Source organism: Rutilus rutilus, assembly GCF_951802725.1.
Source record: "Rutilus rutilus genome assembly, chromosome: 3".
Lineage (NCBI taxonomy): Eukaryota > Metazoa > Chordata > Actinopteri > Cypriniformes > Leuciscidae > Rutilus > Rutilus rutilus.
Window position 1 is genome coordinate 5,393,822 of NC_140211.1, and position 17,772 is coordinate 5,411,593.

The 17,772-nt window shown below is 38.1% G+C and overlaps 2 protein-coding genes across 2 annotated transcripts; both read right to left on the reverse strand.

Moving 5' to 3' along the window:
- Positions 1-1,721: 1,721 nt before the first annotated feature.
- On the reverse strand, positions 1,722-3,932 carry LOC311288460 (GTPase IMAP family member 7-like; the record flags this gene model as incomplete). The annotated part of the gene is made up of 2 exons (XM_084405879.1): positions 1,722-2,902; positions 3,926-3,932. 2 exons carry the CDS (start codon positions 3,930-3,932, stop codon positions 1,722-1,724), a joined length of 1,188 nt encoding a protein of 395 aa, XP_084262005.1.
- A 7,098-nt stretch (positions 3,933-11,030) lies between these two features.
- LOC311287708 (C-type mannose receptor 2-like) lies at positions 11,031-17,533 on the reverse strand (the record flags this gene model as incomplete). The annotated part of the gene is made up of 4 exons (XM_084404723.1): positions 11,031-11,513; positions 11,678-12,022; positions 17,042-17,404; positions 17,497-17,533. The coding sequence occupies 4 exons, from the start codon at positions 17,531-17,533 to the stop codon at positions 11,146-11,148; spliced, it is 1,113 nt and encodes a 370-aa protein (XP_084260849.1). The 3' UTR covers positions 11,031-11,145.
- Positions 17,534-17,772: the final 239 nt, after the last annotated feature.

Genomic DNA, 17,772 nt, shown 5'->3' on the forward strand with positions numbered 1-17,772 from the left:
TCTTCTTTTTTTAACAAGTCTGTGTTTATTTCTGTGCCACTTCACTGCACCTCATAAATAATACTTTAAAATATTTTATTATTATTGTATTATTATTAGCTATTATAATTCTAATTAACTTGCAATTAAACCAACACTTTATAATAAATAATATAATGTGACTGCATGTATACATTCACAGTGGGGAGAACAAGTATTTGATACGCTGCCGATTTTGCAGGTTTTCCTACTTACAAAGCATGTAGAGGTCTGTAATTTTTATCATAGGTACACTTCAACTGTGAGAGACGGAATCTAAAACAAATATCCAGAAAATCACATTGTATGATTTTTAAATAATGAATTAGCATTTGATCACCTACCAACCAGTAAGAATTCCGGCTCACTCAGACCTGTTAGTTTTTCTTTAAGAAGCCCTTCTGTTCTCCATTCATTACCTGTATTAACTGCACCTGTTTGAACTTGTTACCTTTATAAAAGACACCTGTCCACACACTCAATCAAACAGACTCCACCCTCTCCACAATGGCCAAGACCAGAGAGCTGTGTAAGGACATCAGGGATAAAATTGTAGACCTGCACAATGCTGGGATGGGCTACATGACAATAGGCAAGCAGCTTGGTGAGAAGGCAACAACTGTTGGCGCAATTATTAGAAAATGGAAGAAGTTCAAGATGACGGTCAATCTCCCTCGGTCTGGGGCACCATGCAAGATCTCACCTCATGGGGCATCAATGATCATGAGGAAGGTGAGGAATCATAACTACACTGCAGGACCTAGTCAATGACCTGAAGAGAGCTGGGACCACAGTCTCAAAGAAAACCATTAGTAACACATTACGCGGTCATGGATTAAAATTCTGCAGCGCACGCAAGGTCCCCCTGCTCAAGCCAGCGCATGTCCAGGCCGTCTGAAGTTTGCCAATGACCATCTGGATGAATGGGAGAAGGTCATCTGGTCTAATGAGACAAAAATAGAGCTTTTTGGTCTAAACTCCACTCGCCGTGTTTAACCCTCTGAGGTCGGCAAACGCGCCCCCGCGTTTTGCTGGACTTTTTTTACATTGTAGCACTTTAAACTTAAATTACTCCGTCATTTATGGTCATACAGAAAAAATAAATATAAAAAAAGAATCTGTGATATTTCTACTTTTGTATGTGTCCACTTACAATCAAATCAAAACATTGTGCTTTTGAAACATAAAGAAAATAAACAGGGTGTGCGTTCTGCCTCTCCGTCGCGGTGAACTTTTTTTTCTTGAGCACGTCTATAAACTGAAACAAAACTCAGCGAATACTTGTCACACATTTATGAGCCATATACCTTTATAAACATTTAAGTGTGTAATTGCAAACAATTTCTGTACCAAAAATTAAGTTCTGCTTTTCTGATGTATCAAATACTTATGTCCTGCAATAAAATGCAAATAAATTACTTAAAAATCATACAATGTGATTTTCTGGATTTTTGTTTTAGATTCCGTCACTCACAGTTGAAGTGTACCTATGATAAAAATGACAGACTTTTACATGCTTTGTAAGTGGGAAAACCTGCAAAATCGGCAATGTATCAAATACTTGTTCTCCCCACTGTAATATAGTGAGAGTTAAAAACAAATACCCATGCATTATTTAGACAAAAACGATAAAGCACATAATTTTATCTAATTTAAATGATAATATAATCTATTCCATAAATCACTAAAAACTGCTCTGTTCCCTAATCAGTGGTATTGTTCTCATTATTTAACAGTTTGTGTTGATGTTTCTGTGCCTTTTTCGCTGCACCTTTGGCATTCTCATAGTTGAGTTTGGCGGTGTTCTTTATTGTCTCACACACCGAATCGTCCTCATCTGCTGCTTTGTATCCAGTAATTCCTCCTCCGATCGCTCCGGCAAAAGCTGCAACTCCAAAAGCAACGCCTGTAGCTGCAGCGAGACCTGAACCAGCTAGTCCAACACCAGCTCCTGCAGCAATAATCCCAGCCTTCACCGCTGCTGCTCCTGCTGCTATTCCCGCTGCTCCGGCGGCTCCTGCTGCCGCTCCTGCTTTCACCACTCCAGGAATGTTGGTGGCTTTCAGTAAACTCACAACAGATGCTACTGCGACACCGATGCCCAGAAAAGCACCGGTCAGCGTGCCTGTGGTCACTCCCGCAAGCCGGTTGAGAAGTTTTTTGTGCACAATCTTTTTCGCTAACTCTCGCTTCTCTTCTGGCAACATATTGACCTCGTCTACATTCTTCATCTCCTCTTGAATCTCTTCCTCCACTATCTGAAGCAGCTCATTGGTGTAGCAGCCTTTATTACTGTCCTTAAGCTTCTGTTCGATGGTCTCCAGCAGATTTTTCACCTGAACTCTGTTGCTCCTGTATCCCATTTTTCGCTTTTTCCAGTATTTACTGTCGATGACGTGACAGCGACCTCCACATTTATCAACCAGCTCCTGTAGCTTTGGACTCATCTTCACAAATTCCTCGATGGTTTGACCTTCCAGCTGTTCGCCGTGAGTGAATAAAACCACTGAATGACTGAAGGTGTCTTCTCCACAACACTCCACTATTTTATCCACAATCTCCATTTCTTGTCCCGTGTATCTCCCAACCTTCAGGACGATAGTGAACATGTCTGGACCCGGAGAGCTTTCAATCACGGATCTAATGATCTCGGATTTGATGGTCTCCTCATCCAATCCGGTGTCAAAGAGTCCAGGAGTGTCAATAACGGTGATCTTTCTGCCATCGACCTTCCGATCTCCACTGACGCATTCAGCCGTCACAGACTCGGGTGAAGCTTTACTCTTGAAGACTTGCTGTTTGAGAATCGTATTCCCGGCACTGCTCTTGCCATCTCCGGTTTTCCCAAGAAGCACGATCCTTTTCTCAGGCTGAGACTCTGAAGCTGTTTGAGAAATATGTTGTTAGTAAAGGAATTTACTATTCCATAAAAAATTTAAATAATACTATATATATATATATATATATATATATATATATATATGAAGCCTACAGATCTAAATGATTTCTTGAACATAAAAACATAGTAAGGAGAAAAAAAAATCATGCTTTTGATTATGCTCATGATTATGAGATAAAAGTTTAAATTATTACACACAAAGTCATATTGATGACAACAAATGCCATAAGTTTGCCATAACTAAAATATGCCATACTAACTCGTGATTATGCCATAAGATATCAAAATTATGTCATGCTTACTCATTATGGCATAAAGTCAAAATAATGAATGAAACATAGATCAAATTTAAATTAAATTATTAATGACAGTCTAATTACAATGAAAGAGATTGACATACTATGTCATGATGTCATAAAATCTAAATTATGGTATCTCATATATCATACGTTGAATTTATGACACAGTAAGTCACAATTATAAAAGTCGAATTATGATTACAAAATGATTACAAATGATTACAAAAGTTTACAATCTCAACAAAGTTTAAATCAGCCATAAAAAGTCTTAATTACTAGTCTCAGTAGCTGTTTGAAAAATATGCTGTTGTTCATAATATGATTTAAATAAAATCTATAGAATTATATTGTCTTTAAAAGTATAAAAAACATTAAATCTTAAATCCCATTGATTTTCATTATAAGGAATATTTGAGACATTTTTTTTAAATATCGTCTTTTATGTTCAACAGCAGAAATAAAGTCCTACAGTTTTGAAGCAACATATGGGTGAATAAATGATAATATAATTTTCATTTTTGAGTGAACTGTCCCTTTAAGACAGGTAGAATGATCTGAATTTTAAAAGGTTAAAAACTCTTGTAGCGTTTATGTTAAATATAGAAACACTTGCATTAGTTCAAAGTCAAAGATAAAAAAATACTTCAAAATCATGTTTTAGAATAATGATTTGATGAAAGGCATATTTTTTAAAGGTGTCATTACTTACCTCCCATGTCCTTGTCCTGTCTTCAACTGAGGTGCTTCAATGTATAAAATTATGTTTTATTATGTTTTCATCTATAATATTATCCAGTTATGGTTCCTGGTGCTCTATATGATCAATTAGCAAAAGCTATACTATAAACACAAATGCCATTTGATGTGTATCAGCGAACAGCTCGAGGAGTTTCGTGCTCAAAACACCCTTGAATGAGTCATTTGACACCACAGATGAGCTACAGGAATAACCAGAATGACTAGTTCTCTGAAGGTTTTTATTTTTTTTATTTTTTTTGGAACCTCCTACTACACACCTTCATTTACACAGCAAATCCCTTCAAAATTAAACCCACGGAAATCTTACTGTGAGATAAACACATGGCAAACATAATGTCAGCTCATTACCAGGAAAAGAGCACAAAATACTGAAGTATAAATGATTGACGTTACCTTAGCAGGATTCATATAGAAGATGGGCACCAATACTAAACTTGGTTAGGTTAGTTCCCAGATAGCAACATTGTGTCTGCCCACATGTGGAATGATGATCTGGACCTTATCCTAGCCACAAAATCAGTGTATATTAAATATGGTCATCTCAGCCTTAATAAGCCTGTTAACAAGCAGAATCACTGAAGGAAAGAAGAGAACAGAAAAAGAGATGAGCAGAAACACAAGAGCTACAACTGACTTCCACTCACAGCCTTAGATCAAATCAACTGAATATATAATACATTAAATCTCTAAAGATCTCAACAGAGGAGGATTAAACAACTCCACAAACAGCATTACCAGCTGCACTTATTACTATTATTACTATCCAGACATCTGTTAGACGTCTACCAAAGTTATTGAGAATTAACAGGGGTTTAACTCAAACTACAGGCTGTAGTGCTTTGAATTGCATCTAAGGCAGTGCGCTGCTTGACAAGAGGGCGCTGTTTGAACTGCCTCTCTTTAGGACTCACAGCCGACTCTGAGTCCTTCCTCTAGCCTTCCTCTAGCCCCTGCTGCCTGTACACTTGTGGGGCAGATGACGACCGGGAGCTTGACGAAGGCAGTGCTACACGCTTCGGGAGAAAATGACTCGGTGCTTTGCATTGTTTCCGAGCCTCTAGAAACTTCTCAGAGAAAGCCCACGGCGTCACTGAAGAGTCTGTGGGGGCTTATTGGCGCATCTAGCAGTCAAGCCTTCTCGGAGTCCTGCATGTCTGTCAGCTGTCAGACGCTACTTGGCCAGCTGCCATATAAACCTTATCGGCAATTTGGGCAGTAGCACGGGACAGTCACCGGAGTAGGAAGCTGCTGTGTACATAACATTATCATTGTCGTTTGCAGCGGTGAAGCCAAAGGAGACTTTATAACTTTATGTGAAGTGTAAAGGCCTCTCCCACAAAAGGACAAAAGAGACCTTTAAAGACCCGCGCTGGAACTCTGTCGTCAGAGGGGCCTGTCGCACGCTGCTCGGCGGCGGGGAGAGATGGTTGGCGGGCAGTTCAAGATGGTCAAAATCCTGGCCAGAAGGTGATTGTCATTTATACAGCACCAATTCTGCTTGAGCCCTGCCCAAGCAGAACATACACTCGTCATGTGTGTCAGGGAGCTCCATCGGACCTCGACACGCGAAACACTTGATAGACATCCTTCTTGCCATATGACAGAAAGGAGCGGCTTGAGAGCATTGTTAACTTAAAGGCATCGTCAACAGAAAGAAGTAATCCAATGCTTTGATGCTTGCTTCTGATTGACTGCTGAGCTACAGTAGGTAGTCAACCATAGTGCCTATTACCGCCACACTAGCCGCCGCAGCAAACCACCGCGGCAAAAATAATCGCATTATTTAATAGTCGCATTTCAAAGTCTTTCACGAAATGACCGGCAGGTGGCGCAAAGGGATATTGTTCAAAACAGCAGCAATTGCAGCATTTTGAAATGTAAGTGGGGTTAATGTCAATTAACAGTAAGGATGAAATACTACAACTATGGTAAACCGAATAGAAAATTTGTTTAGAACAGAAAAATAAAATCAAAACTTAAAAATAGAGACGACGACAATACAGCCTATATTTCATATTGTACACGTCGGTGGGCAACAGAAGTCTATTCCCCAGGGAAGCAGCGCGATAACAAAAAAACAAAAACAAAAATAACAAACAAAAATAAATTAGGTGCAATGAAGCTGATTATGTTTTACTATTCTATTGAGGAATGAGACGAATGAAGAGCGTTTCTCGCTCGGGTGAGCGAACACTAACTGCTGGACAAACAAACTTTTGGGTTTTTCTCAGTGAGTAAATTCATGGCCGAGTGGTAGAACTTAGATTTCGATCATTTTAGATGACACGGTGTCACATCCATAAATAGGCAGACCAGGTAAAGTGTACTAGGGCTGTATTCAACCAAAGAAAATCTTGGTCGACTGAAGTCCTGAAATTTTCGACTAAAAATCTACTAAAAATTATGTTAGGAAAAAAAACGCTAAATTTATTAGCTGCGCACTGTGCGCAGTACTTGGTAGCCTTGTTGTCCGCCTAAAAGAATTATAAATAAACATATAAAACTAGTAGGCTATTTGCAGTATATTAAATTGTTTTTGACCTAATTATTTTGCACTGAAATGAGTCTGACACACGAGTCTGTCGGCTCTGACAGCGTTGCATCACGTGCACCTGCGCAATATCATAGCCTATGATTTCCGAAAATAGTACTATGTTATCAACTAGTGATATCATCATAAGAACTTTTGAGGAATATGCAACATAATTTAGACAATTGTTTTTGTCATATGTATTATAATAACTGACAGACACTATCATTTCAGCCGCTCTGTGCAGCCGCTCTGTGGAGCTCAGCTTCGCGGCTGAGACACGAATAGACTATTAACTTTTAAAAAAATGCTGCCACACTGCTGATGTCTTTGTTGACATGGTAGAAGAGGACTGACTGACTATGAATTAAATGCTCTCACAATTAAATAAATAATATTCAGCAAACCTTCTAGTAGCCTACTTTCTTCAATCTGAAAACACCCCCATTAGCAATTAGTGCTTTCCACCTGATGAAATGAATGCGGCAAAACTGATGAAATGAACGCGGCAAAAAATCGACCAATCAGAATTTTGGTCGAGCCAGAACGTATCGACCAAATAATCGACTAATCGACTGGGAGATTACAGCCCTAGAATGTACAAACAAACAAACTTTATTAAATTGCAGAGTGAGCGATGCAGGGTGAGATGAACGATGATTACAATGAGAAATAGGCTATGTCTAAAGCCTTTAAATGTCTAAATATGTAATAAATGTTAGCTGATTATGTAATCCATATGAAACCGAGATGTACAGAGGATATACTCAAATATGTTTAGCTATCATGTGAGCGCTTCCCAGTGAGGAAAGGACAAGGCAAGAGTGAAAATCTCGGTCTAATTAAATGTAAATCGCCCCGAATTAAAATGTAAAGACAGAACAAATAATTTATTTGTCGAAATGTTGCGATTTTGTTCCATTTAAGTTCATAATTATTCTATAAATGTTATTTAGCAGCAGCTCCACAAAGCACTGTGGTTCGAGATTTATTTGAATAAAAAAATCTAATAAAAACCTCTTTATTTAATTATTTATTTCCTTCATTATCAACACTTTAATAGCCTAATGCTAATGTCTAGAATAGCGACTTCTCTTTGTTTTAAGTCAGTCTCAAACTCAGATAGCCTGTGGGGGGTTTGGAGGGGCGGTTCACTGGCTTTATCGTGGGGTGCAGGACAATAAAGTGTTAATCGCCCCTTTCATATGGAGAGTGTCGGATAGCCAGCCTAATGATACAGAGCAAAGAAAAAGAGGCAAAATTCCTTTCAGGATAAATCTTTCTGTGTCCAAATGTAGGCCCTATAGCCTATTGTAGTTTTATTTATTGTATTTAAAGGTTTTTCACACAAAATTTCATTTGAAGTGTTCAATCTAGTTGTTTCAGTGTTTTTGTAGAGTTTTAGAATGTTTGTTATTTTTTGTAGCCAAGTCAACAAAGTCAGTCTTTTTCTGATTTGTTCAATGTATGGATCTGTTTTGAAAATTTTCTTTTGTTGCTATGGCCGGGTATCACCGTCAGTCATCTCAATTTCGTGAATGATTCACAAAACAATAATTTAGCAGATTAAAGACAAACTTCATCATCTTCATTTTCTGGTGCGATCGGCAGACAATCTTCCCTTCATCAGTTTAGTCGTCTGTGCAGCGCAACAGAGGCTCTACTGGAATGTAGCAAATTTATGTTGTAATGTGCAATTGATAATTAAACAAAACACTTGACTTTAATAAACAGATACATAAGCATCAAGAACGGTAAAACATAAACGCTGTCGCCAACATCGGTTAACTGCATGTAGCCTAGGCTACAATGTTATATCGTCTAAACGCCTATTAATAAAAATGACAGAAAAACACATCAAATCAAATCAAACACAACAAATCTCCAAAAAGTGTTACGAATCAATAAATGAACATTTCAAAAGTTTTTATTTTTGACAAATAAACGAGACAAAATTATGAATATGGTAGAGCTGAGATTCAATCTCAGAAGGTTTGAAGCTCCGCGAGGCGCATGTTGTTGCTCTGACCACAGAGCTATCGCCTGAACGCTGTCTAGAAAATGAGCTTAACAACTTATGATCATGCAAAGCCTCATTGATGTAGTCTAATATTTTTCTATTGCAATGTTTTATGTTCAAATGTTTTCATTATTTATTAACAGCAGATATCTTCAATAATGTTCAATCATCACTCAGTTAATCACTTAATTATCACATTAACTCCAACACTGATTCAATGTCACATTTAACACTCTAGTGTGTGCGCACTGCGCAGTGTTCGTTTCATCTGGGCTAACCAGAATTATTATTATTATTTAGTGGGGACATTTATGAAGTGCTCTTATTCACTGTTCACATCTGAAGTCTAATTGACTGATCAGAAGTGTGTTTTATCATTAATACTTTTAAATATCATACCACTGACCATGTGATAATGGAGTGTCATCCAGCACTGACGTGATGAACAGATATGCAAAAAAATTATGTAACTATGTTGTGTTTAAGAAGTTAATAAATACAGTGTTATTTATACACTCACAGACATCAATAATCAGCATATGAAACGCAACAATGGTGACTCTTCATGCCAGCATACAGAACTCACTCATGACTCCCAGCATGCATTGCAGCACAGATAATTTATGCAGCTGAAACTTTTACTGTTTACTTTTTTTTTTTTTTTTTATTGTCACCATTATTGAGATTTGTATGAGTGTTGATGTCTAAGTGTGTCTCAATTTTTACATACATTATAATATTTTTGATCTCTTTAGTATTCTAGTGTTAATGCATTACAATGGCTGCGTTCAAAACCACATACTCACTGGTACTCAATAAGGCTAAAAGAGTAGGCACTATATAACCTGAAAGCATGAAGTATGAATGTGATCCAGACTCCGCCATGTTAACGTTATCATGTGACTTACGGCATTATCACAAGTGCAACAACTTAAAAGATGTGAGCGACAGGTTTAATTCATCTTAAATCTCCTTTATGTTTTCCTTTTTTTTCTTGTTTCCCTCAGGCTCATAAATAACAAATAATAATAATAATAATAATGCATTATGGGCAATTCAAAGATATTTAACCTTGTCAGTGTGCTTTTTGTCTATCTCATACTATGATTTACACAAAACCATGATATTTATATATTGTTGTTTTTTGTTTTGTTTTTTTTACCACCACCAGTGTGTAGCATCCACTTGTGCTCTCTCTCTCACACACACACACACACACACACACCAGCTGGAGAGGATAGAGAGGAACAGAGCTAGTTCAGTGGATGAGAATTATTAGGAGGCCATGATTGATAAGGGCCAATGGAAGGTCTTTGGCTCCAGGACACTGGGGTTACACACCTACTCTTTACGAGAAGTGCCATGGGATTTTTGATGACCACAGAGAGTCAGGACCTCGGTTTAACGTCTCTCCTTAAGGGTAGTGTTTGTTATTGTATAGTGTCCCCACATCACTACACTGGGGCTTTATAATATATAGGACCCACACAGACCCCAGGATGAGCAGCGCCCCCTACTGGCCTCACTAACACTTCTCCAGCAGAAGCCTGGCTTACCCAGGAGTCTCCCATCCAGAGACTGGCCAGACTCAACCCTGCTGAGCTTCAGTGGACAACCAGTCTTGAGCTGCAGGGTGATACGGCTGTGGCTATTGAACAGTCTGTGTTGAAGATATTTCCAGAAGATAACAACTGCTAATTTGAAATGTACAGTAAATGTAGCTTAAAGCCACAGATTAAAACTCATTTTGATTTCATGGGCTCTTTAAAACACACACACACACACACACACACACACACACACACACACACACACACACACATATATAGTGCACATTAGTATTTTAGATGCACATATGTTATATTGATATTAAAAAGATACTCTTCAGTTACAGAAATTATCATTGTAGGCCTACACTGTAAAATCCAACAGTGATTCTAACTATCATAAGGTAAGATGCACATTTTTGTGCTGTGTTTTTAAAATGTATTATGAGTTCTGAGCGTTCTCACATAACTCTGTCCTCATTCATTTGTATGTTCCTCATCTTGTTTGGGCTGTTTAATATTAGTATTTTGTTTAAAATACTCTACCCCAGCACCCCCTGATCAAATATGTTCAAGTGGCTATACATAAGATACATGCATTTTCATATGTATATACATATACACACACACAGACTGTGTTTAATATCAATTAATGATCTTTAAAAAAAAAAATTGTTGCTCCTTTTTGTTGGTCATAAACCCCCTGTGAAACTTTGTGTTGATATAATCCATCTATATTTGGGACAATATCTTGTAATTGACCATGAGTCACACACAGACCTCAACATTCAGCATACAAAACAATAATGGCAACAATAAAATTTTATTAAACTAAATAATGAAGTACACTCAGTTCTTTTTATATACTAGAACTCTTGTGTATGTGAACTATTCTAACTAAGCATTCATTTTATTGCAAGCATCCAAGGCAATCGGTTTGCATGGTTTTTTTTTTTTTGCTAATGAGATTTTACAGTGTACTTTGATATAAGAATATTATCTGATGAAAACAAGAAGTGTTTAAAAAAAAAAAAAGATTTGCCAGTAATAAAAGAACAACACAAACATATCCTTCACTCCTCAGATCTGCTGCAGATGAAGTTGAGTTTGTCGTGTTCAGGACGGCTGATCCAGCGCTGATCTCCTCCAGACTGAACTGCTCCAGATCTCACTGCAGACTCACAGTCCTCGTCTCCTGTGCCGTTCCCTGGAGCCCAGTTCTGATAGCACACGGTCTCTCCGCTCACCCAGAACCAGAGGCCCACAGTGCAGGAGTGACGTAAACCCAACCACACCGCCTCAGTAGACGCACCTTTAACCACATTCATCACACGACGCTGCATCTCTTCTGAATGAACCGAGACCAGATCCGTATAATTCTGTCTGCAGTATCTCAGAGCTTCAGACCACGTCAGAGTCTCTTTGATCAGAATCAGTTTATCTGGACACAAAACAAACCACAAGCAAAAACTAGAGAGAGACTGATCAAAAACAACATGCAGAACAAACACTGTGGAGGAATCTGTCATGTCAGACATGTAGCGTGAACTTTAAGATATCTGGAGGTGATGGATGGATTGTGTGTGTTTGTGAGGATCTGCTCACCTTCATGACACACAAAAGGAAATCGGTTGTTGCAAGAGTAGTCACACCATTGTCTCAGATCATTCGGATTGAGAACTATACAGTTTTCATTTCCTCTAGCATTATTAGGTTCACCAGAAGCCCAGTATCTGAATGAGGAGTCACTCTGATCTGACCACTGCCATGAGTCTCTGAACAGACCGATCCAGACATCATCAGATCTGTGACTATCATTGATGAACTTCTGAATCTGTTGATTCTCATTCTGGTTCCTCACACTGACCAGATCAGTGTGATTCTGTCTGCAGTAACTCTGAGCGTCTGTCCAGTTATTCATCTGCTTGACAAAGACGAGTCCTGTGCTCACTTTAAGAAAAACAAATGGAAACAGATTCATGAATCAGCTTCTTCATTATTCTTATGTCAGTTTATAGTTTGCATGTGAATAAGAGCAGTGATGGAAGCATCAGAAACACGTGTCATCCAAAGACTGTTTCTACAGTGGGTGATATATTAAACATTCACAAAATATTTATGATGATTTTGCTGATGTTAAATGAAGTAACATTAGGGAATTTTCCTGATAATTTTATTGCAAATACATTTTTCTCTATTATGTTTTGTTACATGTTTCTCTAGAATACTGGATTCAGACACAAAGAGCTGATCTTTTAAAGATACCTAAATCAGTTAGAGAGTATTTCACAGGTCTATGTAGAAACTCATGATGCTACCCTACTCCCTCAGAGCTTGTTCTTGTTGTAGCAGGTTACCAACATTAGCATTGTGCTGCAACACTCATCCGATATTAAAGACAAAATTAAACACAAAAAAATTGGGGAGAACCACATCCAAATATATTTGCCAAACACCAGTTCAAAATGTATTTACCAAAAGAAAAGTTGAAATGAAATACAAAACACAACAATACCAGAAAGCAACAATACCCCACAATGACCCAAGACCAGGGCCAATGAATCCTCCAATATTAGCTCATTCCATAAAATGTAAACACAAAATTATAATATGGGAATATAAATAATGTGTGTGTAATGGATATAAGGAACCTGTAATCCAGTGATAATCAATCAGATTGTCTGTGCTCAAAAGTTCAGTTCAAAGTTAGTTCAGTTGTGACCATCTTCTCGTCAGACAAAAATAGTTGTCCTCAAAGGCAAAGTTGAAAAAGGAAAATATATAATCCACAAAGGTAATCCAACCAAAGAAAATGTGATGCTGGTGTAAAGTCTGTGGTAAATGCATAGATTCCGGGTAACACACCAAACAAACACTATTGAGGAAATACAGTGCTTTAAGTGGCCCAAAAGAGGTGCCGGTACTCTATGAAATATATATAATTTTTTTTTTTTTTTTTTTTTTTTTACGACTCCCCTCCTCCCCTGAGGTAACAACAACTGAAGGGGTTGTATATACAGCAGTCAACAGACGACCTTATCAAAAATAATAAGTCCTTTTATTAGTTTGTGGATTTGTTTGAGCTAGAAAGAGCTACTGAACATAAATAAAATGTGCAAAATGGTATTGAAAAAATACCCTTAGAAAGAGCTACTGTAGAAAGAGCTACTGAACATAAATAACGAGCTCGAACTTCTCACCACACCGGCACCCAGTTTGCAAGTCTAAATTAGTTGCTTAAATTTAAAAAATGAGCATACAATAGCATAAAAAGTATTTTTAATGAACATAAAGGTCCATGTTTAGTAAAAATCTTCACGAAACTTAATGAAATATTTAGTGAAATTAGAAAATATAAGATATTGTTAATTTATTTTGTATACACATTCTCATATCCATATATTTTGTTTTATTGTCACGAGTAATAATCTCAGGGTTTACTGGGTTTTACACGATTCTGTTTGTAGTGTGTTATTGGTGGTGGTGTACTAAAATAAACATTGTCACGTGTGTATAGCTTTCATCTTCTCACCGCTGATTCCTTATGGTTTAGAGGACAATTACTCGAGTCGCCCCTATCGTTTCAAAGAATAGTACAACGGCGAGCGCGTCAAGTATAAACACCTCGTCCGTTTGGGGAGGTGCGCGGAATGCACGCGCAGTCTGCGGAGACTCGCGCTGCGGAGCCAGGCGAAAGTATAAACAAGGAGGAAGCGTGCATTGTGAAGTAAAGCGGCAGCGCAGACAAAGGATTAAAACAGATGTGCAAACGAGCGTACCGGTACGCTAAAAGCACGTTCTGGGCGCACGGACAGGTGGCGGTACGCTCAAGAGCTATATTTGGAAGTGGCGGTACTGAGTACCGGCGCGTACCGGCCCACTTAAAGCACTGATATGGCCTACATTGAGACTTGGAAACACACTGTTCCTCAATTAGCCCACAGAGTAACCACAAGAAGGCATAGAAGTAAAGCCTTAACTCAAAACCCCTCTTTATTTAAAAGAGTGAGCCTTCTCCAAGTTGAGCTACCACATGGCTTAAAAGCTAGATCACTTATTCTTATATGGGTATTCTAACCCCCTTACCTGAGGCCGTTGCCCCTTGGTAATGGCAGGCCGGAAGCTCCAAAAATAAGACTAATGACTTGTCATGGGAAGTCACTTTACTATAGCCACTAGCTACTGAGATTCCCCACTGATAGACCGGAGGTGGATCTATATACTCACTCTCCAAGAGTTCATTTATATATATAGCCGCTCTGGAGAAAAACGTGATGTCATCGTCCAGCTCAGTTCAGTTCTCATATAATGGTGTCAATGCTGGCTGGCAGATTAATATTATTGTTGAATATTAAATTAAATGTCCCCAAAACCAAAACTTCATCAGTGACAGAATGGGGGAAAAAAAACCTTGGGAGAACCCAGGATCAGTCGGGGGCCAGTTCTCCTCTGGCCAACGAGCAAACAGTGTATGATTATGATCCAGGCAGCATTACAGGTCAGAATATTATCCAGTTCCATCTGGTTGAAGATTGGAGTCATCACGTCGGTATAGAGAGATATTTAATAAAAAAAATTATTGTCTTCCTTGACCTCATGTGAGTATTATCTAAGCCTGATGATCTATTGCTTACTGGATCTAATCTACAATTAAAGTCGCCACCTACTAAGTATAGCCCAGGGAGATTTGAGACAGTCAGAAACAGATTAATATAAAATTTAGTGTAATCTTCATTTGGGCCATATACACATTTATCAGATTTATATTTTCAAATAATAGCATATCCTGAATTATGATATAATCTACCATCAGGGTCCTTAATTATAGTTTTGATTTGTAGTGGGACAGATTTATGAATTCATAGCATTACCCTTTTAGCATGGGTGGTATAGGGAGCAGACAGCACCTGACCCTGCCATCTTCTTCTTATTTTAGAAATATTCCCACTCAGTAGATGGGTTTCTTGCAAGAAAATAAGAATTGTAGAATTGCAAGAATTGTATCCTGTTCATCACTTGTTTAACCTTTGTTATTTTGTTTAAACCCCTACTTCCATGAGGTAAATTTCACCTTCAAACTACTAGACATTAGTTATAGAATATATCCTTAAGATTCGTTTTGATCAAATAAAATACATTGAGGGAAACACACAGGAAAAAATAAAAAATAACCTGCAAACCTTGTATCAACCGCTTATGAACAAGAACGTCTGCCTCTCGCTTTTAGTTATTTCCTTCTCTCTAGCTCTCTCTGCTATTACCGAATACTAACCAACCAATAATCTTTAGTTGTTGTAGTGAGCTATGCAACATTTGTAAACGTATGTATCCCTGCTGCTAATGTTTCTGATTATGGAGTCCCCCACTATCAGAGTGCTGGGCCCATTCAGTCTGTGTTCGATCACATTCATCACGTTTGGAGATTCCTCATCTACATTCATTAATACTTCAAATCTGTTCTCAAGATGTATAGGCGGTGGTAGGAGACCAGTGTTTGCAATCCTTCTCAGAGCCGTATATGGGGTAGAGGATGCTACTGCGGCAATATGTGATGCTCGTGACAATCTGATGTCTTGAGTGCCTTTGGGTCTCACTCCCTGTTTGTGCCATCGATTTGTAAGTCGATCAGTTACTGCTTGTTTCTCTACACTCAGTATGGCCTGTCGAGGAGCACTAGATTTATGGGACTCACTGGCTAAATGCTGAGGGTGTCCATGACGAAGCTCTGTTGTGTGCTCCGTCTGGTTTGGTGGTCCCGTAAATCACTTTGTTTCAAGAACTGCAATCCTCTGTAAAAGTCTGTGGCAGTTTGTGCAGCAAGTAGATTCTAGAAGAGGCATTTTCTTTCTTATCCTTTTGGATGTAGGCAGCTGTGTTTTCCCTTCTCCGGAATGTAAGCTGATGGCAGTGGGAGGCTGGTCGGATAGGAAAACCGCTTTTTTGTAGTAATCTTCCAGTCACAAAAGTTTCTAGTTTTAACATTGATGCCAAGCTATGTCGATTTAGCACTGTGCTGATTTGCTGAAGTTAAAATTAGGAGATAAAATATAAAAGCGATAGATCAAATTGCAGAGCAGTAAGCAGGAGCGTCCGAACAGTAGCTAAGCAGGAAGTAGAGATCTAATTTGCTTGAATTTAAAAGGTCTGTACCGATTTATTTGTATAGTTATTATGAAGGACGTTTATTATGATAAAACATGCACCAACATGGGTGTATAAAGCGCGCTCTGTTTCCGCTATGTGTATGTGCACACACTTCCGTGAAGGACTCAGCTTACAATGCATGTTGGTTTTCTCCCCCCATTTAAGTTTTGTGCTATAACCCACTTGAGGGTTATAAGGTAACTAAGTTTAATGTTTGTCATTTTCTGTTAATTCTCAAAAATAACTTTTCTACATGTATGAAAGAAATAATGTTAAACTGGTTTGGCTGGAAGTCAGTTGTAGTTCTTGTGTTTCTATTTTTTGTCCTTCAGTGATTCTGTTTATCAGGTGTTCATCAGTGTCAGATTTCACTCACTTATTTTCATTCTTTGGAGCACATCCTCTGAGTGTCGTCTTTGAGCGCTGTTAATTCACAGAATGTTCCAGTAGGCTATTTTCTCAGAATGCATTGTTTTCTATGGTATATTACTGTTTTAATGTAAAAGGGCATGTTACTGTCAGAATTTTTTACAACAAGGTTTAACAGTGTAGCTTTCTAAGTAAATGTGAGGTTAATTATCAGGTACTCTCAGTTCATTTTTAGTTACTGGAACTCTTGTGTAACTGAACTATACTAACTAAGCTTTTGTCAGTACAACATACTATTCCTATTTCACTTGTTGTTGTTTTTTTATTTATTTTTTTTGAAGGCAATCAGTTTGCATGCTTTTTTAAGTAAGTCTAACTAATTAGATTTTACAGTGCAGTATATAGTGTATCTTTTATAAATTAATGTTTATTGTGATTGTATGGAGCTGAACTTACTGTTAGATGAATTGCAGATGAAAGTCAGGCTGTTATTACATGGCCAATCATGCCATTCTCCATTTCTCATGAAAGCACACTCATCTTTGCCATCAGGTTGTCCAGATCCCCAGTTCAGATAGAGCGCAGGTTCACCTGAAGACCACTGCCATTTATCAACACTCGTCCTCTGCAGCCCAATCCAGATATTCTGAACACCTCCATCCTTCACACTCTTCTTCAGCTCGTTCATGTCGTTCATGTTGTCAACGGTGGCCAGATCTGTGTAATTCTCTCTGCAGAATCTCTGAGCTTCAGTCCAGTTCTTCTTCACGTTTATAAAGTGATACTGACGCTGAACACATTCAGATACGGAGCAGAGAGCTGTGAAAGAGAGCGTTTGATTTAATGCTTTTCATAACAGGGTCAAACCTGATGAAACTATAAACCATAAATAATACAACAAACACACTCACCAATGAGAAGAAGAATCAAATATAGAGTTTGGTCCATTTCTGAGGAAGAAACACATTGAAAAACTCAAACATTTACATTGTGGAGTAAAATATGACAATTTCAGAAACATGAATGAAACACATAATCATTACGACAATATTAACATCTGAAAGTGTAATTGTGTTTGAAGAATGAACATGTTCTTACTTTAGAGGTCGTGTGTTTCTGTCCTGAGTCTGATGTTTCTGTCTGCAGATTTAAACTACGTGATTATTATATCTGCTCTCATCCCTCAT